At 34.6% G+C, this 24,924-nt stretch overlaps 2 protein-coding genes and 1 long non-coding RNA gene across 3 annotated transcripts; 1 reads left to right on the top strand and 2 right to left on the bottom strand.

Moving 5' to 3' along the window:
• The first annotated feature begins 4,809 nt into the window (after positions 1-4,809).
• CDPMEK (4-(cytidine 5'-phospho)-2-C-methyl-D-erithritol kinase) lies at positions 4,810-9,198 on the top strand. Its single transcript, XM_028074770.2, has 11 exons — positions 4,810-5,260; positions 5,505-5,600; positions 5,684-5,752; positions 5,864-5,968; positions 6,061-6,117; positions 6,253-6,453; positions 6,857-6,949; positions 7,037-7,136; positions 7,446-7,545; positions 8,075-8,160; positions 8,822-9,198. Exons 1-11 carry the CDS (start codon positions 5,072-5,074, stop codon positions 8,917-8,919), a joined length of 1,194 nt encoding a protein of 397 aa, XP_027930571.1. The 5' UTR covers positions 4,810-5,071; the 3' UTR covers positions 8,920-9,198.
• Positions 9,199-10,433: 1,235 nt separating this feature from the next.
• On the bottom strand, positions 10,434-15,404 carry LOC114188010 (uncharacterized). Its single transcript, XM_028076485.2, has 2 exons — positions 15,229-15,404; positions 10,434-12,488 (listed from the first exon to the last, which is right to left on the bottom strand). Exon 2 carries the CDS (start codon positions 12,464-12,466, stop codon positions 10,535-10,537), a length of 1,932 nt encoding a protein of 643 aa, XP_027932286.1. The 5' UTR covers positions 12,467-12,488; positions 15,229-15,404; the 3' UTR covers positions 10,434-10,534.
• A 6,948-nt stretch (positions 15,405-22,352) lies between these two features.
• On the bottom strand, positions 22,353-23,255 carry LOC114188868 (uncharacterized). The gene is made up of 2 exons (XR_003605465.2): positions 22,862-23,255; positions 22,353-22,631 (listed from the first exon to the last, which is right to left on the bottom strand). It is a non-coding gene; the product is annotated as an uncharacterized LOC114188868 (long non-coding RNA).
• Positions 23,256-24,924: the final 1,669 nt, after the last annotated feature.

The following is a 24,924-nucleotide window of genomic DNA, read 5'->3' as shown; positions in this document are numbered from 1 at the left end:
CCTCCTACTACTTCTCACGACATAATCCATTATGCTCTATCTAAGCGTGAATGATTATTGGAGTTTCAGGATACCAACCAATAAGGAGTTCTCACGTCCTTACAGACGCTGACATACTTATCTGAATTTCCCTTGAAATTCCATTCAACCACAACCTCTCTTAATTCATGTTCAACAAATTTCACCACACAGAATATTAACATAACATTTCAAGCATATAAGAGACTAAAGGTGCAAAGTTTCATTTAGACATATAACTTAATTCTTTACAACAGAACCATAAACTTCCCACTGTAGTGATCCTCGCTCAAGCTAGACAATCTAGCCCAGGCGAGAGGCCATCTCGCTTAGGCGAGTCAGTCTCACCTGGGCGAGGCTCTAACAGTGGCTAAAATAAAAACCTGGGCGAACTCTCGCTCAGGCTAAGCTAGTTTGCTTAGACGAGAGTGTCTCTCACTCAAGCGACCTGAGCTCGCCTAGGCGAGGCTTTGTGCAAGACCAAGGGTGGGTTTTTCTGGTGTTTTCGCTCAGGCGAGAGTCACTCGCCTAGGCAAAAATACCAGATTAGGAACCTGTTCCCACATGCAGGAGCCCAGATTCTTCACACACAAATCAATCACTCACCAATTCATGCAATTCAAACATCATTTCAACACTTAAACATGTAATTCAGACTCATCAAACAGATTTTTATACCAATTCGAATAAAAATGGTTAGCTTCCCTTACCTCTAGAGGTTACTAACTAGCTAGAACACTTCCAACCAAGGGGACTTCAATTGCACAACCTATTGAGCTGAAATGCAGGTTCACAAGGTGAGAATAGGTTCCCAATTTGGCTCAACAAGATTGGAGCTCCAAAATTTCGAATTAAAGAGAGATGGGGAAGGCTGAAATTAACTTACATGGAGGAAATAGAATTGCAGCCGAGGGAAGAGGTATAAGGGGAACTGAATTTTGCAACAAAAAAGAATAATTCAGACTTTTGGATGAAAATTCAGAATGTCTTCTGGTAGAGAGAAGGCAGAGAAAAGTAGAGAGGGAGAAGTGTTGTTTTGTGGTATGGGTAACAGAGAGAAGAGAGTATAAGGGGAAGAGATAATGGGGTTTTCACAAAATAAACAAAAAAATTTCTACTTTAAAGACTTAAAAACAATATATATATATATATATATATATATATATATATATATATATATATATATATAACATAAATAAATTATTTTTTATGTAAACATTAAATTAATAAATGTTAAATTTAATTTCATACCAAATAAATTTTATTATTCAATTTTTTATAAATATATTTTTTATTATTTTACATAATCAATAAAAATTAAATAAATTATTTTAAATAATTTATATTGTAAGCCCTTTTTTTTTCTTTCTATCCCAGAGGTTTGGGCCTGGCCCTTCGTAGGCCCAAGGGCAGCCCTCTGAAGGGCACCCTACCCTGCCAAACCCCCTCACAGTTTCACATCACCTTGTTTTCAGAAAGCCAGTCTTCCCTCAACCTCTCTACGAAAGCAGAAGTCCTCTGCTAGGGCACGGTGAATCTCCCCCCTTCGAACTAGCTAAGTTCGTTTTGGCATTCAAGTAAGTAAAATCTGGGAACTCTCCTGGTCTTTCCCTTTCTTCCGTTGTTGGGCACATGAGTTGGTGGGGATCTAACTCCGTACCCTTGTTTGGTCCTGGTTTCGTGGTTGCAGCTCATTGTAGTAGTTACTGAAGCTGTGGTGTTCGGTGGTGTGAACCCGTTGTGTTTTCTAGCGCTTAAAGAGGTAAGGGAAGCTAGATTCTTTGGTTTTAAATCACTATTTGGCTGTTTTTGGTCGTTGTATGTTTTTATGCGTGTGTGGTGTGCTTTTGTTGAATGAAATGGAGTTGCATGTGAATTTGGGAGTGGATCTGAGCTGTTTCCGCCATTGCATGTGGGATGACAGTGGTGAACTCTGCTATTCTCGCCCAAGCGAGCTCGTCTCGCCTAGGCGAGAGTATCAGGATGCTCACCCTGGTTCTGCCTCGAGCACTCGCCCAGGCGAGGGGCTGCGTTTTGAGCGACAGGCCAGCTCGCTCAGGCGAGACAGCGTCGCCTGAGCGAGAGATCGTGAATCCTCCAATGACCCACTGTTGTAGGCTCGCCTAAGCGAGAGCCAGTCGCCTGAGCGAGACAACTTCTCTCGCCTGGGCGACGACTCTTAGCTTGAGCGAGGCTACTGCAGCGGGTGGTTCCAAATCTGTTTTCCTCTTTGTTTGATGGGTGAATTGTGTGATTTATTTATTTACCCCTTTCTTTCAAAACCTAGAGCAGGTGAATATATATATATATGGTTGCTTGAATCTTATGAACTAAAAGTTGGTGTGTTGGCATGAATAACTCATGAATTTTGTTTGGTTGGGTGGTTGAGAATTCGCATGAGGAATGGATGTTCTAAATAAAGGTGGTGGGCATGGTATGAAACATAAATTTGGTGTGATAGGCGTAATTCCATGAGTCTCGTGGGAAGATTTTATGGTGGCGTGTAGTGTATATATTAAGATAAGGATTCAAGTAAGGATCGCATCCCGAAACTCTAAAGGGGTCAGTGAGTCTCAAGTAGAGCAAACTGACCCAAGTGGTGAGAGTAGCGGGAGGCCCTAGTCTTTGGCAGGATAATGGCCTTAGACGCTTAAAGGCTAACCTTGTGCGTGGTAGGGTGAAACCCATTGGCAATGGCTCTGCAGAGCAGTAGAGGCCACCACAAGTGCAAGCGTCCGGTGAATCCGATCTTAATATATTTATCCGGATAATTGAGTCATAGTGTCTTGCTTGTTTGCCATAACATGACTTATGTGTCTCTGTGTTGTATGCCTGTGAATGTTTATGCACTTGTTCTTTAAACCATGATTAGTTTCAAGTTACACTAGCTTACCCTTGCATTTTGTGTTGTTTCTGTTATGTTTTCTCTTTTGCGATGATCACCTTCTGGTGGGAGCAGATGAGAAGGTTGTTCGAGATGAATCCGGGAGAAGCAGCGGTGCGGCCTAGACTCCCCTGTCTGGATGTCTTAGGAGTAATTTCATGGCCATAAGGCCTTTTGTATTAGTTGCCTTGAGGGCAACCCTTTTGCAAGACTGTTGAACTTTTAAGATTTCCTTTTGCTTAGGACTATGTGGTACGCCTAAGTTTTCCTTTAAGTAAATTCCGGATTACTGTAATAGTTATCTTTCCTACTTTTCTTTTTTAATTATCTAAGTGCTTCTCGTTATCATGATCTTGTGACGTAAATATCTTTCTAAAATGGGATGTCACATATATAATATTTTATATTACTTCTAACATTAGAAATATTTTAATAATTTTATTTTATTTTATCAATTAATATTTTTTAATATATTATATTATTCAATTCAATCATAAACTTTTACTAATTTTATTTTTTAATGTACTTTAAAATTACTTTCTAATCTTTTAAAAAAAATAAAAATAACTTCACTTTTTAATTCTTTCCATCTCTTTCTCTCTCCTTGTAAACCTTCCTCTCAAGTGAAACACAACCGCTGCTTAGGGACGGAGATAAATAAATAGGGGAATAATGTAGCGCAGAAGATGAACCTCGAAATGCGGAACAGAAACAGGCTGGTGGGATAGGATTTTTATGAGAGTTGCAGTACGTATCCACGTGAACTTTGCGGTCAATTTTAAGTAAATGGAAATAAACCTTCAACTGTGTCATGTTTATTGAATTTCTGCAACAGTTTAAAAAATTTTCAAATTACATTAATATTTCATTATTTTAAAACTTCATACCAACATTTTTTCTTTTTCTTTGAACATTAAATTATTACATATTTTTTATTTATAAACATTGTATAAGTTTCATTTAAACTTTTCAAAGAAACTATTATAATAATACAAAATAAAAAAATATATAAATATTAAAGATACTATTATAATTTACACTTTATATATATACATATATTTATTTATTTATATAATATATATGTATATATAGTATAACATAAGAATTATTGGTACCACTACTCTTAATGAAGAACAAAATGTCTTAATTATTTATTAATTGAAACTTAGTAATTGGATTATGTCATTAATCTAAATATCTGATTAGCAACGGATTACTAAAAGATCATCAATAATAATACAAGGTAATACTTTAAACATATGTTTATTATTATACATTTATTTTCTTGCTAAGATATTATATTTTTAACAGCCTGTAGAGTCAATCTTTACGACAGCAATATATATATATATATATATATATATATATATATATATATATATATATATATATATATATTGGTGATTTAAAATTTTTTGGTGAGGCATTCTCTTCTTTTCTTTTTCTTTCTTCTAACAATTTGAATTTTGTCTTTTTTGTTGTAAATAATAAATTTTAGTTTTTAATAAAAATGGAGAAGCCATCATCACTTCCAGGATAAAACTAAAAAACCAAGGAATGGAATCCAATTATTTTAATAAAATATCTTGAGAGTTCATATAAAATGAAAAAGATATTAGCGAAAAAATTATTGTAGGAAAAGAAGTTTAAAATTCTTACTTATTGTTAACCTTTTGATAAATTCAAATAGAAAGAGAAAAGTTTTTCATTTTATTCCTCATAAGATTACTTACTTTAACGTTGAAAATTTCATCATGCATTAACATGTGTTAATTTTACAATTTTGGGTTGAGTAGGAGAAAATCACCAACTAATAATTTTTTAATGACTATTATATGCTTGTTATTGTTTTATTTTTTATAAGTTATATTATTTATATATATTAACTAAAAAAATAGTTCTTCTTTAATCAGTCCCCCATTAAAGCCACCTCTGCTAGCCAGACTCTGAAAAAAACATGTAAAGAAGTGATTTGTCGGCTTTGACCGTTTGAATTAGAGTTTTAAAACAGTCTTTAAACCATTCTTAAGAATTTTTCCTACCGGCACAATTGAATTTGACCAGATTTTGTAGGAAGAATAAACGACGAACAAGAAGCACATCACTTACAGAAAATTTTTCACGTGCCCAATCTGCACCTGAATTCAAGTTCCGATCTTTCAACCACCCATGGCTGCTTCTCACCTTCTTTGCAGTAGCTATGTCTTCCCCACTTCCCAAAACTCCTTCAGAAGTAGCCATTTTTCTCAATTCAGACCAAATGGGACATCCAATTTTCATTCTAAGCTTCGGTTTCAGAGACCCCATTTGGTTAGAGCCATGGCTTCCGATTCCGACACTTCTAAGAGACAAGTAGAGGTTACATATTTTTCTTCCCCTCTTTCTTTTTTGTTATGCTTTTTTACTGATTGAAGTTTCAGTAGTGTTGTTTGTGTAGAATTAAGTTTGTTTAGGGATAAAGTTTGAATTTTTTTTAGTGTGTTATGCTCTGGATCGAAGTTTCAGTGTGGTTGTTTGTGTAGAATAACATTTGTTTTAGGTTTGAATTTTGATTATCAACAGATGTTTTTTAAATTTTGTAATCTTTTGTTGGTGAGATTAGATTGTGTATGACCCTGAAGCAAGGTTTAACCAGTTGGCTGATGAAGTGGACAGGGAAGCTCCCCTTTCGAGGCTTACTTTGTTCTCTCCTTGCAAGGTAACCACTTTCCCCGTGCTTTTGCTTGGAGGCTACCCAAATTTGGTTATTTTGTGTTGACATTGCTACCTTTTCTTCTGCAGATAAATGTTTTCTTGAGAATAACAAACAAGAGGGAAGATGGGTATCATGACTTGGCATCCCTTTTTCATGTAAGAGGTTATCACATTTTGGCAACTACTTCAGTGCTCTCTTATTTGATTTACCTTTTAATATGGTTTATGCATTTTGAGCATGTTTTGCATTTTTTTTGAGTCTTTCAGGTGATAAGTCTAGGTGACATAATTAAGTTCTCTTTGTCACCTTCAAAAACCAAGGATAGCCTCTCAACCAATGTGTCTGGGGTGCCCCTTGATGATAGAAATCTGGTACTACTGTTTCCCTTCTCATTCTCTTCCTCTTCTGGTCATTTATCTGTTCACATTTCAGAGAATGTTATATGGAAATTCTCTTTTAACAGATTATTAAGGCGCTTAACCTTTATAGGAAGAAGACTGGTAGCGACAAGTTCTTTTGGGTACGAAGTTACGATGTTTATTCTCTTCCTAATTTTTACCATTTTTAATTAAAATCAGCATGCTTCTATCTTTTCATCTAAACTCATCTTACCCCAAGATTTCATGTGTGTTATGTATGGTCATGTTGTTGTCAGATTCATCTGGATAAACGAGTGCCTACTGGGGCAGGGCTTGGTGGTGGAAGTAGCAATGCTGCAACTGCACTATGGGCAGCAAATCAATTTAGTGGTGGCATTGCTTCAGAGAAAGAACTCCAAGAATGGTCAAGTGAGATTGGATCAGATATTCCCTTCTTTTTCTCTCAGGGAGCAGCCTATTGCACTGGTCGAGGAGAGGTTAGTCAAAAAATTAGGTACCTTCCATTCTCAAATTCATATTTGAGAAAACCGTAAGATGCTTACTTCTTATTTATTTTTATATCTTGCTGTCCGGATTCACCAATTGATAATATTTTACAATTCTGATTAGATGTTATAATTGTGAAGAGATTTATGTCACTTCCTAGAATACAGCTTAAAGAGTCATGGTATAAAACTTTGATAGTCATTCTGTGCTGATTAAATATGAGCAAAGTTATATTGAATGTGAAGTGATTTGTCTAACTATTGTGCTTGACGGTGACTACAGAACTCCCATGCATTTATAACCCTTTTAACCATTTGCTTGCAGCTAAACTCTTATTGAATATGATTTCCCTATCATTATATTTTATTCAAGATTTTTTCTTCACCTGTGCAGGTTGTTGAGAATATTCCTCCACCAGTTTCTCTGGACGTTCCAATGGTTCTCATAAAACCCCCACAAGCATGTTCAACTGCAGAAGTCTACAAGGTAATTTGTCTTTTCGGAGTAGTAATGAAACCATACCCCATCTCCCTCAACTTTTAGTCACGAATTTAACAACTTCTGATGATACAGAGGCTACGTTTGGACCAGACTAGTAATGTTGATCCTTTAACATTGTTGGAGAAGATCTCAAAACTTGGTATCTCACAAGATGTTTGTATTAATGATTTAGGTATGCTTTTAGCTATGTGTTTTCTCACTTTGGCTTTGATTTGATTTTATTGAATGCAAGTTCTACATAATTCTATGAGATGTCTAGAATGATGGTATATACCAGAATTGATATTCTACTATTCTATTCTCATTGTATAATTGTATGTACAACTTACTGAAAAATCAACTGTGTCCCTTAATATCTTGCACAACATCAATTCTTCTTATCATTGCCAAAGTTATATTTGATTCTCATTGAAGTTTGGTACTGTTCTGGTGCTTTTGGCTTTAATTTTCTTTTCATATTTTCCTTTTCCTTCATCTGCAGAACCTCCCGCTTTTGAAGTTCTTCCATCTCTCAAAAGACTGAAGCAGCGCATTAGTGCAGCTGGTCGTGGAGAATATGGTGCTGTTTTTATGTCAGGAAGGTGAAAACACTGGAAAACCTATAATTCTTTAATATCTAGACTGGCATTTTCGTAAAAGTCATATAAACATGCTAGAGCTGGCCCCAGGCACAAACATATTCTGTGGTTTTTACAAAGGTTTCTCTACACCCTTTGTGTGAGACTAATCCCTTCTACCACAGAGCAATGTTGTTAGTCACTCTTCACAATTATTGTCTCATCTTCCTCCATATATATATATATATATATATATATATATATATATATATATATATATATATATATATATATATATCGCTGTATATTCCATCCAGAAATATGAGAGAAGAAGGTTTTTCATTCTCTATTTTCTACAATTCCATTATAATTAATTCTATCAAAGGTTATACATAAAAGTAAACTGATGTTTACTCTTCCCTTTTCTGAATGGTATTCATTCTTCTGAAGTGGTCAATATTTGTCTTGATCCTCTTTCTTTTTGTTGGAATATGGAGTCATGATTTGAAAAGATGCAATCATCTTACATGCTGTCTGAATACATCTCATGCAGTGGAAGCACCATTGTTGGAATTGGCTCTCCTGATCCTCCACAATTTGTTTATGATGATGATGAATACAAAGATGTGTTCTTATCAGGTAAGCTTTGATAAATTAACCTTCAAAGGTAGAAAATTACATCCATGTCTGATATATTGAAGCTCTAGTTCCATATGCAGATATCCATTATCTAGAAGCAAAAATGATTAATTCTATGTTTCTTATGATTTGGAAAGTGGGAAATGAATTTACCAGTTCACATTGTTTAATTTTACTTATATTGCATATAAGAATGTGCAGAGGTTCAACATGCATTTGATCTGCAAAATATAAGTTGTCAGAAATATAAATCCTTTCAATATTATTTTAATTTGAAAAATTAACTAATTTCAATTCAAATGCCCCTATTGAATGAAGTCCTGATGGGGCAAGTACACTTCGGTGAGGAAAATGGCCTTTTTGGTGGAGTCTCCTTAAAAGTATTTCTCTAAGTGCATTAACTGAAAGGGTTAATTTTATTTCAGCATTCAATGAAGTATTACTTCTATTTCTAATTTAAACCATATCAATGTTAATGTATTTGCACAAGATAAAAGTAATACATTTACTGGGAAAAGGTTATTTTAGTAAAATTATTTCAACAAGTGTATGCATTTCATGTTACCAAGATGTTAAGTACTTATATTTATTAGGATGGTGCTTTAGAATGAGCTTATGATGGATTTTGATTTTGATGTGAATTTCTCACCTTCATTTGCAGATGCCTATTTTCTAACTAGAGAGGAAAACCAGTGGTATCAAGAACCTGCTTCAAATCCTTCTTCTGCCTCTGCTTCTGTTGTTTCAGAGTCTGTTTAACCATATGGTCTTTCAAGATAAGAAGACAATAATGCAAAAATGCAAAATTGCATTATCTTGTATTTTTTTCTCCTGCATCATTCAGTGGTGTAAAAATTAAGTTTTGCAATTTAACTGCTGGGAAACAATAAAATTAGAGAGAAAATCGATTGAATAAATATTAAGCAGGGGCATCTAAGAAGTAACAATGTCCGAATAATTTGTCCTGGTTATTAGCAATTATTCAGAGACCAAAAAAATAATGTTGCAAGTTAAAGATGATCTTAGTTCTGTTTCAAAGTTGGATGATCTTTTTTATTTTTATACCACTTAATGTAATTAACATTGGAATGTTTTTATGGCGAAAATTTGATTTTTGATATTTTACCTGCACAGAATACTTAGATAATTTTCTCCTTGATATCCCTTTTTGGTGGGAAGTAAACTTACGATATAAATGTAGAAATATTTGTCAAAAGGTGATAAATGGTTCATGAACTATTTGTTTGTGTCTAGTATTTGACTGCTTATATAAATATTTTTAATGAGGACCTTCTCTTCATTCATCCAGTCTAGAATACATTTTTTTATTATTTTAAATTGTATTATAGATTATACAATTTAGAATATAATTGTGTAGAAATAGATTTTTGGATTGAACAGTCTTGAAGGCATTTTTTAATTTTAAATTGTACTTTCAAAAGTTGTGGAATTGAGAATTCATTTTTGGTAATTGCAATTCAAAATATTCCTAACCTTATGGTACCTCATGTGCAATTGGACCTTTTGAGATAATCTGGCATCGTATTGAAATTGAATGTTACAGTATGCGGATATGTAGGTCTTCTATATTAACATAAAATACGCCACTAATAACTCATTACAATCTTCTATTGAACATATTATTGAAGAAAACTTATTGAAAAAACACCACATTATGCAAATATCTATCCTATATGAACATCCACAAAATTTTATTAGTGTTTTTATTCCAATGTGTAACGTGACTATATCTGTTTCCAAACCAGTTATATAAAACAATTGCCCTTGGCTTAAAAAGCTTAATTACACAATTAATATTGACCTATTACCATTTCTCGAAATTGACCACTTAAAATATCTCTATCAAAATTCTACCATCAAACATTCCATTTTCACTTTACTGATCCGTTTTGGGATAAGATGTTTCATAAAATACATGAAAAAATAAAAGTTGTAAAATTAAAAAAATAAAGTGATAAAATTCACAAAATAATAATAATTAAGTGATAAAATTAATAATTAAACCTTTTAAAAAAAATGTACCACTGCCACAGAACTGGGGAGTGATGGAATATTTTAGATGTTATCACACATTCCACGGCTCTACCCAGTTTATATGGTGTCCTTGAGGCTGCAGTATAAGTAAAATATCCGATTTTGTATAACTCGTCTGGTTTGGACGGTGAAAAGTTTTGGGTATGAAAGTGAATTGTGCATGGGACGGGGAAGTGTACAGTGCATGTGAAATTCGACGGCTGTTTTTCACAGAAAGCTTACGACCAACATCATATCAACTATAGCATCATAAGAACAAACATCAAATCCACACATTTTTTGGTCTTTTTTTTTATTCATTTGATTTCTCCCCTCCACTCTACAGGGAGGGAGAAGAAACAAACTGTCTCGGTAAACTAAAAAGATCTTTCCCTTCAAATGGAGAACTCCATTCCCGAGAACCTGATGTTTCAGCAGGAGATACTCCACCATCTTGCAATCCAGGCAAGGGAACAATGCTACCATTAGAGGGTAATGATCTCATTGCTGGCTGAGGAACCACACCAGAAGCATTTGAGCCGTATAGAGTACCACTCTTTGCAAAAGGTGAAAGCCCAAGCAATAATGCATTAGACCTAGGTGGAGATAAGCCTCTATCCAAGGACCAGTCTATGTTGGTATAATCAAATTGCATTGATCCACCAGTGCTCCAGTCTACTGGAGAAGTTGACCCTGAAGTTGCTGCAGATCCTAGCCCAGAAAAGAGTCCAAGAGAAGAAGCAGCAGCAAGTGTTGGAGACGCAGCCATTGTTCCATTCCATAGGCTACTCCCTCGGTTGGTTGCTTGCAGATCTACCGAACTGCTGTTGCCAGCCACAAACTGTTGAGGAGGCTGACCCTGAAGTTGGTGGTACATTTGATTAGAACTGAAATAGTTTGAACTGAGGCTTTTAGAGCTAGGAGGATGAGACATAAAGCCATTGGACCTCATGACTTCTACACTGTTAGTTGGATACCAACTGGCAGCTATTCCAGGAGGAGAAGAACTCAAGCTGGCAGCTGGAATCTGCTTTGTATTAACAGTTTGAGGCCGCTGCATCACAATTACTGGCTCCCTAGCTGAACCAGGTTGAGGGTTCTTATAATCACCTCCAACAGCCGCATAAGAAGCTTCTGTCTTAGCAGGTGTGGGTGACACTTGCAATGGTGATGCCAACGAGTAAGAAACCGAAGGATTAGATCCTGCAATTGGCCACCTCTTGTCAGCTGGTATAGAAGCTTGTTGAGGCTTTGCCCAATCAGACTTGGATTGGATTCTCTTAAGAGGCTGCATAGGTCTGTTGCTGGATTCAGCTGACCCTCCAGTAATTGCTTGCTTGGTATAGTTAAAATCCTTTTCATCTTTTTTTGGAGAAAGAATGGGTTTAGTCTGTGACCTAGCATTCTGATTCACAACTCCTGTCTGCTTACTACCAAATGAAGGAGGATCACCAACTTCATCTGGCTTTGGTGGACCAGATGGTCGATCCAGCTTCAATTCTCTCAAAGAATCTGCAGCCTTATCAAGATCACCCTCACAAGCAACAACTGCTCTTTCAACCTCCTGTTTTGAGAAACTGAACTTGATTTCTAGGTCTGCTATCCGAGCCAGTTCATCTGATATATCAATTTTCAAATTACTCCCACTTATATTTGCATCTTTATGATTATCTGCTTCTTCACCACCTTCAAACAGCCATGCTACTGATTCCTCAACCCTTCCTTCATTCAGTATCAATGCTACTGTTGCACGCTCGTGAGAAAACCCCATTGCCACAAGCTGTTGAGCAAGTGCCTCTAGTTTCCTTGACATTATATATCCACTGCAACGATCATGCAACTCTTGTGCCCGCCTTTCCTTCTGCCGTTGATGTTTCTTTTCATTCTTCTGGCGAATTTTCTCTCGTTTGTCATTATCAGCTCCCGGAACTGCCTCCAGTCGAGCAGGAGGAATAGAAGATTTCTCTTTATGGTCCTCAGACTCACCAGACCAACTACCATTGTTAGAAACAGAATCATACTCCACACCAGCTATCACTGAGCCAGCGGGATGTTCATCTGTCTCATCTATATTCCGAAAACGACCATTCGATTGTACTTGGGAAGTAGATGCTGGTTGCATCTCCAAAGTATGGAATGTTCCCAATAAAGGGTTGTATGCACTAGCTGGTACACCAGCTACTGCATTAGCAGATCCAGAAGACTTGGCAACAGACTTCTGAGCTTCTTTGCCAGCCTTTTTATCTTTAGACTTAGATTTGGAAGGCGACATCTTTTTAGTAGAAAATATGTCCCTGAAACATAAAAGAGAAATAATCAGATTAAATTGTTTTCTAGTGAACTAACAAATTACTATAGAAACAATATTATAGGCAACAACAAAAATTAAAAATAAATAAATAAATCATATCTACTAGATAACAATCTGTTAACATCAATACCATCACGGGTATGGATCTGTTTGCAAACAATCAAGTTCATAAAGGATTACAGGATGACAACAGAACACAGTTTAAACTACAACAAACTACAGAGGGAAAAGGAAAACAGGGACAGTAACCAATTAAAAAAATATAATTCTAGAAAACCAAATGGATTATAGTTATCCTTAAAAGAAGTTTCCTTCAGAAGAAACTGCTTTTCTGTCCCCTGAATGTTTGTGGCACAAACTGCTTCTCTGGAATAACTTCATTAATGTCCATGATGATCTCTGTAAATTTTAATGAGAACTAGAGGATTCATGCAATTGAAAATCTATTTGATTACCAAAAATAATGCTCTCTACAGAAGCACATTACAGAGCATGAAAATTGCATTGCTACCATTTAAAAAAGCAAGGATGAAAAGCAAGAGTCAATAATTTGTTTCAATCTAAGTATTGAATGAATAGAATGTAATAGTGATTAGTCCACAAATTGTATACAGATGCAACTACAGTGCTTTAATCAGGAAAAATTAAAACAATTAAAATTTTAAAACAACCAAAACAATACAAGGATCTCCCCACACTTTGTAACCCTTATCAAAACCAAAGTAGATAATTAGTTGTGCAAATTCCACATACACCCACTGAAGTATTTTAAAACTACACTAACACTCCAACTATTTTAAAATCCTACACAAACCTCCGCTTTGCTTTTAAAACATTACACTGACACCCCATTTTAATTACACATGCACCACTTAAATTTTTAAGGAACATTCAAACATTACACTTACACCCCCCTACAAGGGAGGCCATTGTAAGGATAAAAAAGAGGGGTGAGTTGATTCTAGAAAACCTGAGGAGATGTTACTACAATTTGTTTAATCAAGTACAGAACGGATGGAAACTGATACAGTTCAGGAATCACGTAATCCAACAAAACCTGACTCAGCTGTTCAGGAATCACGTAATCTAACAAAACCTGACTCAGCTGAACTCAAAATATACAGTAACTTAGGACATTTGAGAGGCCATGAATCGTTGCATCCATTCCTCAGACACTAATTCCTTTGCTTCTCTATACTCTTCTCCTCTTGTTTAATATTTCTCCATAGCTTACAACAGAATTTGCTTCCAATTCTAACCCATGGCCAAGCTGGCAGTTGGTTACGGCCCAATCAGGCCAATTCCCTAGCAATAACCCCTACAAATTCTTGCATACACCCTAACAATAGCAGATTTCCTAACAAATAAATAACTCTCCACACAGATACAATTACAGCACTTCAATCAGGTACAGGTACAATAATATCCAAATTTTCAACAGAACATAAAGAACAAATAACAAAGATCCACTGACCCATTTCTCCACTTATTTTGAAACCTAAGTGCAATAAATCAATTTTCCAACAGGTCATAATTCCCATATACCTAACCTTCCACCCCCATAAAGGATATACAATACCGGGTCAGTCACCAAACAAAGGAAGGTACAAATACAGCATACTTGTCAAGTTCAATAAATATCAACATTCATTGCAGCTAAGCTTTAGAAAACCCAGCTCCATTTCAGTTAGTCTTAGTCCTACAATCACTCAATATTACTAGTCTATTACCTGACCTTCCTCTCTTGTACAGAATATTATGATGGAAATGAGGAAACTAGCAATCAGAATAGGACTACATGTAGGAACACTAACTTCAACAAAAATAATAAAATCAGAATTATAATTACTTGATTCATATTCTATTTTGTCGTGCCCCCATGTAAATTTGGATAGACTAAATCAAATCATATACTTAACCTTCCACTCTTACTAACTATTTATTAGTTACCTTCAATCCCTTTTACTATGAGAATAGAACAAGACAATCTGTGCAGAAAAAAACATTACACACTCCTATTGCGGTAAAGTTCATCCAGAATTAAAAACGAAGAAAACGATGTTCCAACTTAAACAAAGATCATTACAGTCAACTTAAGCAACGATAAGCAATTAATTAATGCAGTAGTTTCAGTACTATACTAATGAAAGGCAGAAACCTAAAAATGTAAGATGCCTGAAACAAAGATAGCATTATCTGATACAGCAACACATACAATCAGTTGCACATAAACTCAACCACCAACATACTCATATTAGAATAAGCACACCCATATAGTAAGGAAAAATATAAAAAAATTCATATTATCAGCTAAGCACATCCAATGCTACTAATTAAAGCCATTATTGTTGTTTCAGTCTTCAGAACATATTGCCAACGTGCACCCAGTACAGCACAATCAAAATCAGCAACACAAGCCAAAATCCACAGCAAAATCACGACCAAGGATCCATCAACTACAAAACCAAACCCAGACCAAATCCAAACACGTCCCGGCAATTCCGATTCCAAAAATCCGAATGCGGAATGCAAATCGCGAAATTCCACAATTGCGAAAGCAAAAGAAAAATACAACTTAAACAACTGAAACCAAATAATAGAGTTTAATTGGCAAAATTTTATAATTGTGGTTGAGATTAAAAGCAAAAAAACTATGGAGAGAATTGAGAAGCAGAAGAAGAAGATGAAGAAGAAGAAGAAGAAAAAGGAGAAGAAGAAAGAACCTGAGAATCAAGCTGTAGAACGGGAAAACGGTCAGGAACTTAGAGCGAGAACGAGAGAGATAGGTTTCGATGTTGAAAAGTGAAATTGGGGGAATTAGGGTTTTGATTCAATGAAACTGAAGAGATCCGAAATTTTGCGAAAAGAGAAATGAAAAATTGTCCATATCCTAATAACGAAGCATATATAGTGAGGTTCAGCTGCTTTTTCCTTTCTTCTATTAAAAAAGTGTGTCTATCTTCTTTCACTTAAATCTCAAATAATAATTAAAAAAATTTGTATTTCCTTTTAAATTTTACATTTATTTTCTTTAACATGTTTTGTCTTATTATTTTTTAAGCTTAAGTCTTAAGCAAAATCATTTAAAAATCTTATACTATCAATTATAAAGAAGACATTATATGTAAGATTAAAGATAAGTTCAATTTAATTTATCTCACTTTAACACGAATTTTAATTTAAAATTTGAAATCAAATTTGGCTTAATTTAAGTTTGTGAACGCATGGTTAAGGTTGATAATTCCAATAAATTCAGAATTTGTATTTATCTTACATTATTATACAAGAACAAAAATTAATTATATAATTTAATATATGAAATATTCTACTATTATTGTTACTACTATTATTATTTTTAATATACCAATAATGATAGGCAAAAGTGATAGTAATTTATGTCCTATAATTAAATGGTTCACCCATAACTGTTATAATGAAATTGTAATTCTTAAAATTGTCCACATTCAAGTAACCGAAATAAGTTAACTCATTTTTGTACTAATATAATGTTGAACTTGGATCATTGAAATCGACCTAATTTCATCAAACTCACAAGTCATGCTACGAGTTGGTGAGTTCGCACATGGCCAAAAGTGTCACTGGTTTTAATGAAACCCTTTTTTTTTATATGATATATATCCTTGATTCATTTGTGCAACACGCGCTATATTCCAAATGGAAGCACTTTTTCTCTCTAATAAGGGCACTCCACCCTCTTCTTTATGGTCGAAATCACACTCGAGAGTGTTAAAAGTTAAGTCCTCCTCCCTATTAAGATAAAGATAAGTTAAGTCTTTCAAAAATACATGTGTCTTAATTTCAAAAGCCTTCTTTTTTTAACAATATTTTTATAATAGAAAGTAAGATAATTTTGTACGTTTTATATAAGTTATATAATATGAAATAGGTATTTAAGAAAAATAAAAGATGATATTTAATCAAACACAAGTTGTTGATAAAAAAGTAAGAAAAGCTTTAAGAAAAAACCGTGAAACAAGATCAAAATAGATACATGTCAAAGAAGAACGTACATGTACAAATAGAAATAAGGTTAAAATCCTAATTTCCTCCTCTAATTTTCATGAAAAATTCAATTATATTCTCATATTTATTTGGTTCAATTTAATTCTCTAATTTTTAAAATGAATAAATTAGGTTATTCTTGTTAGATTGACATTAAAATTCTTTTATAATTTATACATCAAATCGTTCCACCAATACAATAAAATAAATTTGAATATTTAGACTTTTTAGGTGAAGTAATTTGATATATTAATTTTAATGAAAATGTAACACCGATCTAACGAAAAGTATCTAATATATTATCTTAATAAAATTAGAGGACTAAATTGAGCACAATAAAAATTAGGAATTTAATTGAATTTTTTATAAGAACCAAAGAGCTAAAAAAAGTATTTTAACCTATAAATAATATATGCATGAAGTGTTGTAAGACCCAAGAAATTTAAATAATTATTTAATAAATGCGGGTAGTGGGAACCTTTATAGCATTTAATCATGGATTTTGTGACGTGGAATAGTACTGGTTCAAATGGTTGAGAGTACTTGATTATTATGAGAGCATTTGGGTTTGGGTCTTATGAATGTCATTTGTGTAAATTATTTTAATTGTTTGTTATTTTGACAATATGTTTGATCATGATGAGTGATAATATATTCCTAGATGTATAAGAATTATCATGAAACATGAATTGGCTGAATTAGTTGTGTACTTGCTTTGAAATTAGATGATTATGTGTTCAAATCTTGGTAGATGCAAAATAGGTTTGTTTTTACTAAATTCTTTTTTTTTTTTGCATGGATGAGAATGGTCAGAAACTCTAGCTGTCGTAGAGAGCAATTGGAAAGGCTAAGTAAATCAGTTGTTAATGGCATTTGATGGCCATTAACGCCTCTCTTAATGCATTTTCGTTTTTAGGTAATTAGGCCTAATTAAGTGAGTTTAGGGAGGGAGAGAGAAGAGACACTAGAGAGAAAAGAGAAAGGCAGAATGTGGAACCTTTGGTAAGGAATTTTTAGAGCAATAAAGTTGTACTTTAGAAAGGATTGAGAGTTGTTGTTGGAGGAGCAAAGGGAGGTCATTGCGGATCAAGAAGAGACTCTAAGATTTTTAAGTTTGAGTAAGGAATCCAGGTTAGGGGACTTGTTAATCGATTTTAGTTTACTTGTGATAATTTTGTAATGTGTTATATGTTGTGATATTTCTCCTCTAGTTGCTCTATTTTTCATTCGTATTTCTGGAAAATTTTAAGAAACCGCCTAGTAGTTTTGAAGGACCGCCAGACGACTCATATGAATTTCCCTATAATTTTGGGTTCTTGCGAAGAACTACCTAGCGACATGAATTGACCATTAGGCGACGCAATTAGTCTAACCCAATTTTTGGGCTTTTGGATGAACCTCATGGCGGTGAGGAACACTCGCCAAGCGATACGAGCAATGTTGGCACGATTTTGATGTTGTGCGAATTAAGATGTACTTGGGATTAATTGAACTAAAATGTATGAAGCTTTAGGGTGTTGGAAAAATTGGGGTTAATTATGGTGCAAATTGTGATGGCAGTGAATTGATAATCTAATAGTAAGAATTGAATGTAAACACATGTTGGAAAATGAATTAGAGTGACTTATTGAAGGAGAAATGGTAAAATGAAGGGATTCTAAGGTTAGGGTTCATGTAGGTGCCGATGAAATTTGGGAGATTCGAGGTTTGGATGCACCGTCTGACGACACCTAGTTTGCCGCCAGGCGCCAACATAGTAGTATATGCAGTAAGTGTGCGTGACGTGAATGAGTGCGAGATCCAAATTCTGTGGTGATTACTTTAGATCATACAGGGAAAATATCATAAAAGGTAAGGGTATGATGAATGTGGGTTCATACATGAAATGGTGAAGGTTAATGAGAGTAAACTTGGATTTACTTATGTATGGAATGGAAGGAAAGGTTAGCTATTAGCTAGAGATAAGTTTAAATGTGACCTGAATTGGAAGCATGATCATGTTCTTTATGAGTTTAAGTTATTGAATTGGACATTGGATTGATCACATATTGAGGTGGGTTCATAGGGAAATATTTGGCTATACCTATAGTGACTTGGAGGTGAAAGGTATTGTGAGGTATGGTACTTGGTTGGGGAAAAACATAGATAAATTGGCTACTATTTTATAGTTGGTAGGGGTAGAATTGAATATATGGATACATATGCAATGGTACAGAGGACTTCTTTGAGTAATAGAGGTTAAAAGACTATTGTGGTACTTACACGAAATTGGAAACATAGGGCTGTAATGGAAAATAACTAGTAAACTCGTTGTACTGGTGTAGCGACTGATGGTGATATTGGAACTGCCAGGCGATAACTACAATTCCAGACCCCCACTGGGACGCATGGCGCCTAGCGGTGAGGGTGCTTTTGCCAGGTGATACTTGTAAGGACAAAGGCATTAGAGGCGTAAAGCACCTGGTGGTATAGGGGTTCCGCCAGGCGGTATGCAATTGGCTTTCGCTTGGAGGCTCTAGAGCAACACTAGGCGATAATGCAGGGGCAATGGCATTATGTGTTATGGATGTGCGTGGTTTATAAGGCTTTGGGTGATACCTTAAAGATGGACTTACTAGAGCATTCATTGAGTTGTGGCTCAAAATGGTATCCCTTGAGTTGTGGCTTAGAACGGTGAGTGATACCGTTGTGAGTGTGTGAGTTGTGGCTTGTACGGAGGGTCTCCACTTGATTGAGCATTCGCATGTTATGGCCAGTGATGTGTTAATCTTGTGTTGAGAGTACAAATTGTGGTTTGTATTGGGAACTCCACCTGGCGTTGCGGAGCGTGGTCTGTAGCATGATATTCTCTCACGTGTTTCTACAAGTTGTGGCCTTTAGATGGTGGCAACAAAGGATATCTTAATGTTATCATCTAAAGATGTAGAACGTGAATAAACATGGTGGTGGTCATGTTTATGGAATAAGGGAATAGAGTTTCTATAATGTATGTGTATGTACATTTTGAATTGTGATTTTATATATATGTATATGTTAGCTCACCCTATATGCTTGTGTTTGGCGATGATCGTGTAATGTTTTACACAGGAGAAGATGATGTTGCAGGTGGTGCTGGTGAGGAATAGAGCCGGAGTGGGGACTAGCATGGGAGAACTATTTTATGGAATTTTTATTATTGTATTACTTTTTATGTAGTTGTAAACAATTGTTTTATTGGTTTATTGGATTTGTATTTTGGTGTTGGAACTTGAAGTTATAAATCCGGACAAGTTAATAAACGATTTAAATTTTTCCCGTATTTTGTGGAAAAAGAATTACCATAAATGCGATTTTGTATTTAGTTTCTATTTTATTTTATTTAAATTAATAATATTTGACCGAAATGTTACAAGTGTCATACGTCTACGTCAATAATAAATGATAAAAATTATCATGAAACACTTTGTTCTTAATAATAGAAAATATTGTGATGTGATCCTAGTCCTCCAAGACAAAAATATAGAAGGTACAAAATGTCTCCTTAAAGCAATTATATTAGAAGAACATGTAGAAGAATGGAAGTAGTTTAGAAACACATAGTAAGTATTGTAAGTGTCCTTTCATTCTTACAAAGTCACATCATCTAGTCTTTAAAAGTTGACTATAAACTATTATCAAGGAAGATTCTTACATAAAATACTATTTATAATTTGTGAAAACTCATTTTGGTATTATTAGTGATAAAAGAGAATGATTCACACGTCTCATCATTGTTAACTCGAATTTTCAATCGTTATTTTTTAGTTAAACAAACCTAAATTATTCCCCCTAACGAAGTATAGGGAAAATAACTTAGGATCGAATCCAAGAAAATTGTGTGTATCAAGTGTAACTTGCGTAATTTAATCTTGCTAAAATGAAAATAAAACTAAACAAAGGAGGAAATTAAACAAGTTGAGAAAAAGTGCATAAATTAACTCAATTAAAACTAAACTAAATGCATGATTGAAATTAAAAGAAGATATGCACAAATGTAATGCATGATATGTGATGTATGTGACGCTATGGTAGCAGAATTGGATGTGTAATAGTAGAATGCAAAATGCACTTAATCTAAGATGTTGGATATGATCTCATACAATGCCAAAGTAAACTGAATCACTAAAACCCATACAGAACCCATTCCAACAGAATAAGAACGCACATATCATGAATAAAGCAATCTTAGAATGGAATGAAGGTGAACTTAGATGAAATGTAAGTGGGGAATGCATATGCAAATCTTAGACCAAGTTAGGAATGATTTGAGATCATGAACATTGGTGCAACCTAATACAAAACGTGCTTGACACGAGGATAAGATAATATGCATGAATGAATGGATCTTATGCTTTAATAGATGCAAAATGATCAATGGAAATGGAAAATGGCAACAAAAATTACTGCAGCAACAGTGTGCATGCTAAAACTAGACTTGAATTGTGCACATGAATGAAATATGAGTGTGCGTGAATGGATTTAGTGTGTGTGAACATATTTGCCATGATAAATTACTACTGTAGGATAGAAACTGATATAGGTTTTTACAGCAGATAAATTTGGGTGCAAAGATGGTTTACCATGATCTCAAATGATAATGAATGAATGGGAATATAAGCACTAATGGAACTAGCTTAAAACATGCGCGACACCAAATGGCAGCAAAATCCTAGACTATGACAACAATGAATCAAGAAATGCTCATGCACAATGGTGAAGGCAAAGAACTAATTCAAAATGTTTCAAACGTGATGAGTGCAAAGTTAAGATGTCCGAAATAATTGGGACTTGCAGCCAATTATGGTTTTGCAACTAAACGCATATTAGAACAAAGCATGCAAGGACAAGATAAATCCCTCTAATGTGCCACAAGTATCAACCATTTAGAGATGCACACAAAGTCAACGACAAGCATGCCCACATTAATTCACTCAATTACAAGTTCAAAATTACAGAGAAAAAATAGATGCGATGTAGTGGAATAAATGAATTCAGAACCAGATTTATGCAGAAAACAAAAATGCTATGTGCAGGTCCAAGAATCACATTAACATATGGCCAAAGAAGTATTAATCTTCACACAAACAAGGCAAAATAACAGGGATGCATACAAGATTATGACAACCTAGTCTAACTTGTAGCAGCAAAATGAGAATGTGATGTTGTGCATATACAGGTTACAAAAGCTAAATCAGAAACTAGAACTGTAGCAACAACAACACACTCACACTGATTTACTCAAATGCAGGAATGCAAATGCAAATGCTTAAATTAACTATACATGTAGATGAAATTTACTACCAACATCATTAACAAGAAAACATGATCCTAAATTATCTACTACATGAAATTAAAGCAAGGCAGGAAAGCTGAACTTGGTGTATGTCAACACCCAATTTCGTCCGGACGAATAAAATTGTTTCTAAAAAATATTCAAAAAATAAGTGTTTAATAAAATAAATAAATTGTTTAAAAAATTTAAAAAATTAATTAATAAAAGTTTCTTTAATTTATGTTTTTAAGAGTTTAGTAAAATAATATTTTTGTTTTTTAAAATAATAAAATAAAAAAAGATAATTTCGTTTTTTTAATTAACTAATAAAATTCAAAAATAGAAAAATAAAAACTTGAAAATAAAAATGGTTTGCAAGATGATTGGAGGGAACGATTTTTTATTTCTATCTCAACTTCTACTTCAACTCCTACTCATGACTTCATATTCACATATTGGACACATCGTGAAAAAAAAAACGGAAACCAACATCGCTCCTCATACACGGTTTTGTTCACATTTTGGGAGGCATCCTTTCCATTCACGAAGTACCCTTTCATTCACAAAACGGGATCTTACAATCATCTCTATCCTCGTTCACGGAGATAGCAATAGTGCAAAGGGCAGAGCATAAAACCCAGAATTACAACAGAAGATATAAAGAACATTCAGGGGGGTAAAAGTGGTAGCAAACACAAAACTGAGACATTAAATAAGGTAAACAATATTCAAATTTTGCTACGATGCTTGGCTCACTTTATCATTGTTGTGCGTTAATTGCATGAATTGCAAATTTTCTTCATTTGATGCTTCCTGAAATTGTTAATCAATCAATTAAAATTGGAAAATTGATAAAATAAAGGAGAATTGGGTTTAAGGAATTTGAAATAGAAGAGAAATAGAAAAGAGTTGATTTGCCGCTAGCAAATAGGGGTTCGGTAGTGAACATTGACAATGCGGAAAAGTTGGAGGCAATTTGAGTTATGGAGAAAGTTGGTGTTGGAGTAACTTGGGGTTTAGTTATGGAGAAGTGAAATTCTTACACAAGAGAAAAGACTATTGCAGTGGCTCTGTTCAGACGCTGACAGCGGTTGTGATAGCAAACCGTGGCAACACTGGCAAGCATTTTCGACAACGAAAATGTAAGAACGAACTAGAGGGGGTTGTTGTGTGTTGGGATTTCATGACTGAGAAATTAGAAGTGGAGTGGCTAGCACCACTATTAGTGGTGGCGTGATGGGGATGGCCTACGCCATCGAAAGTCGAGTCGTTGTTGACCTAACTATAAGTATGAACGTTGAATGGTGGCCGCATATGATGGTGTGGTGGCATAGATGGTTGTCGGTCCCATCGTGAGTCGTGTCGTTGTGAGCAGTGTTACCGACGGCCTCGTACGGGATGGGCAACGTTAGTGCTTGCGTGGTGGCCGTTAGTAGAAGGAAGAAGATGAACTTTGGGTGTTAGTCTCGAAAGATGCTTTTAATTAGGGTTGGGAGATTCATTTTTCTTCACGCACCTCCATAATTTAATTTGTGCACCCCTACTTTTAATTTGGGTTCTTATTTATTTACTTCATGCACTCCCCAATGTAATCACCACACACCCCTTACATTAAGTTTTATTTTACCTTATTTACATGCGTTTTTACTAAGCACACACCCCACTCCTTTAATTTCTTTTTTTTTACGGTAGGATGCGTTTACTTTATGCACCACACTTTTCTCTTTATGCACCTCGTTTCCATATGTGTAGTTTTTCTCATTGCACGTACTCACTTATGCACTCACATTTTCTATTTCAAATTTTACAATTTTCTAATTAAATCTCACTTTTCAAGCACATCATTTTCTAAAATAATAAAATATTTTTAATAAAAATTAAAATAGTTTTTGAAAAATGATAAAAATAAGAATAATAAATTTAAATTTATTTTCTTTATTTTTTCTTTTAGTGTCTAATCGACTGCTCGCATCACACGATACTCTTTTTCAAAATATAAAAATCATAGAAATGTTTTGGTGTCTAATTGGCCGCTCGCGTCACACGACACTCCTTTTCAAATATACAAATATAAAAAATGTTTTTGGTGTTAACCCGACCGCATGCGTTGCATGACACTCATTTTCAAAAAATGTCAAAAGATAACTTTCAAAAAAATTAAATAATTTAATCAGACCTTTTTTTATAAAGAACTACGTAGCCCTGATTTTTCATTTTTTAATGAGAATACGTAGGACCAAGGTTTTAACCCTTGTCGGGTCCCTTTCACTCCAAAATTAATTTTGTGCACAATTTTCTTATTTGTGGGAAACGTAAGTATTTAAAATAAACACATCTCTTTTGCAAAATTAATTAAAGGCATCGCCTTTTGGTGGACGCTGTAGGGTGCTAATACCTTCCCTACATGTAATCGACTTTATATTATTTTTATGGTTTTCCATAGTTTTCCAGAATAAATTATGGTGGCAACTTCAAACTTCTATTTTCAAAACAATTTTCTTTTTAATTCGTCGTCCCGTCGCGATTTAGGTTGTGACAGATGACGACTTCATTGGGGACACTAGAGAGTCAAGCCTATTTAATCGAATATGCGAAAGCGATGTGTTTAATTTAGATGTTTTGTTTTTTCCCTTCTCGATTTATGTATATTATATATTCCTGTTGGTGTATGACATATTTGTGGATATTGAACCTTAGGGTAGAAAACATGTTTTTTTGTATGGATCTTTTTTTGTTTTGCAGGCGGGGGTTTAGGTTTGCATTTTTCTCCCTTCACACACTCACATTATATTTTGTACATGAAATGAGTGCGGTCCTATACCTGGGTCTGAGTAGCTTAAAATTAAAAGGGGATTGTGTAGCAGTGTCACAATGGATGTACTTCCCAAGTGGTCATTGTGAGAACCCCAGCTAGAGTCTGTTTGCTTCATTTGATACTCTCACATCGTGTTGTTTACCAACTATTATGAGAAATGTCGGAAAGTGGGCCATAACTCTAGTGACCTTTTATCCTTAGGAAATAGGAGACTATCTTGGTGAGTGCATATACCTACCTTAATCCTATGACGCGCTTAAACATTATAAGACACAAAGGGAGATATGTATT

The sequence above is a fragment of the Vigna unguiculata genome, chromosome 6 (assembly GCF_037176805.1).
Source record: "Vigna unguiculata cultivar grain cowpea cultivar isolate G323 ecotype 2 chromosome 6, ASM3717680v1, whole genome shotgun sequence".
NCBI lineage: Eukaryota > Viridiplantae > Streptophyta > Magnoliopsida > Fabales > Fabaceae > Vigna > Vigna unguiculata.
The sequence above is the reverse complement of the archived record's forward strand: the minus strand, read 5'-3'. Positions and strand labels throughout refer to the sequence as shown.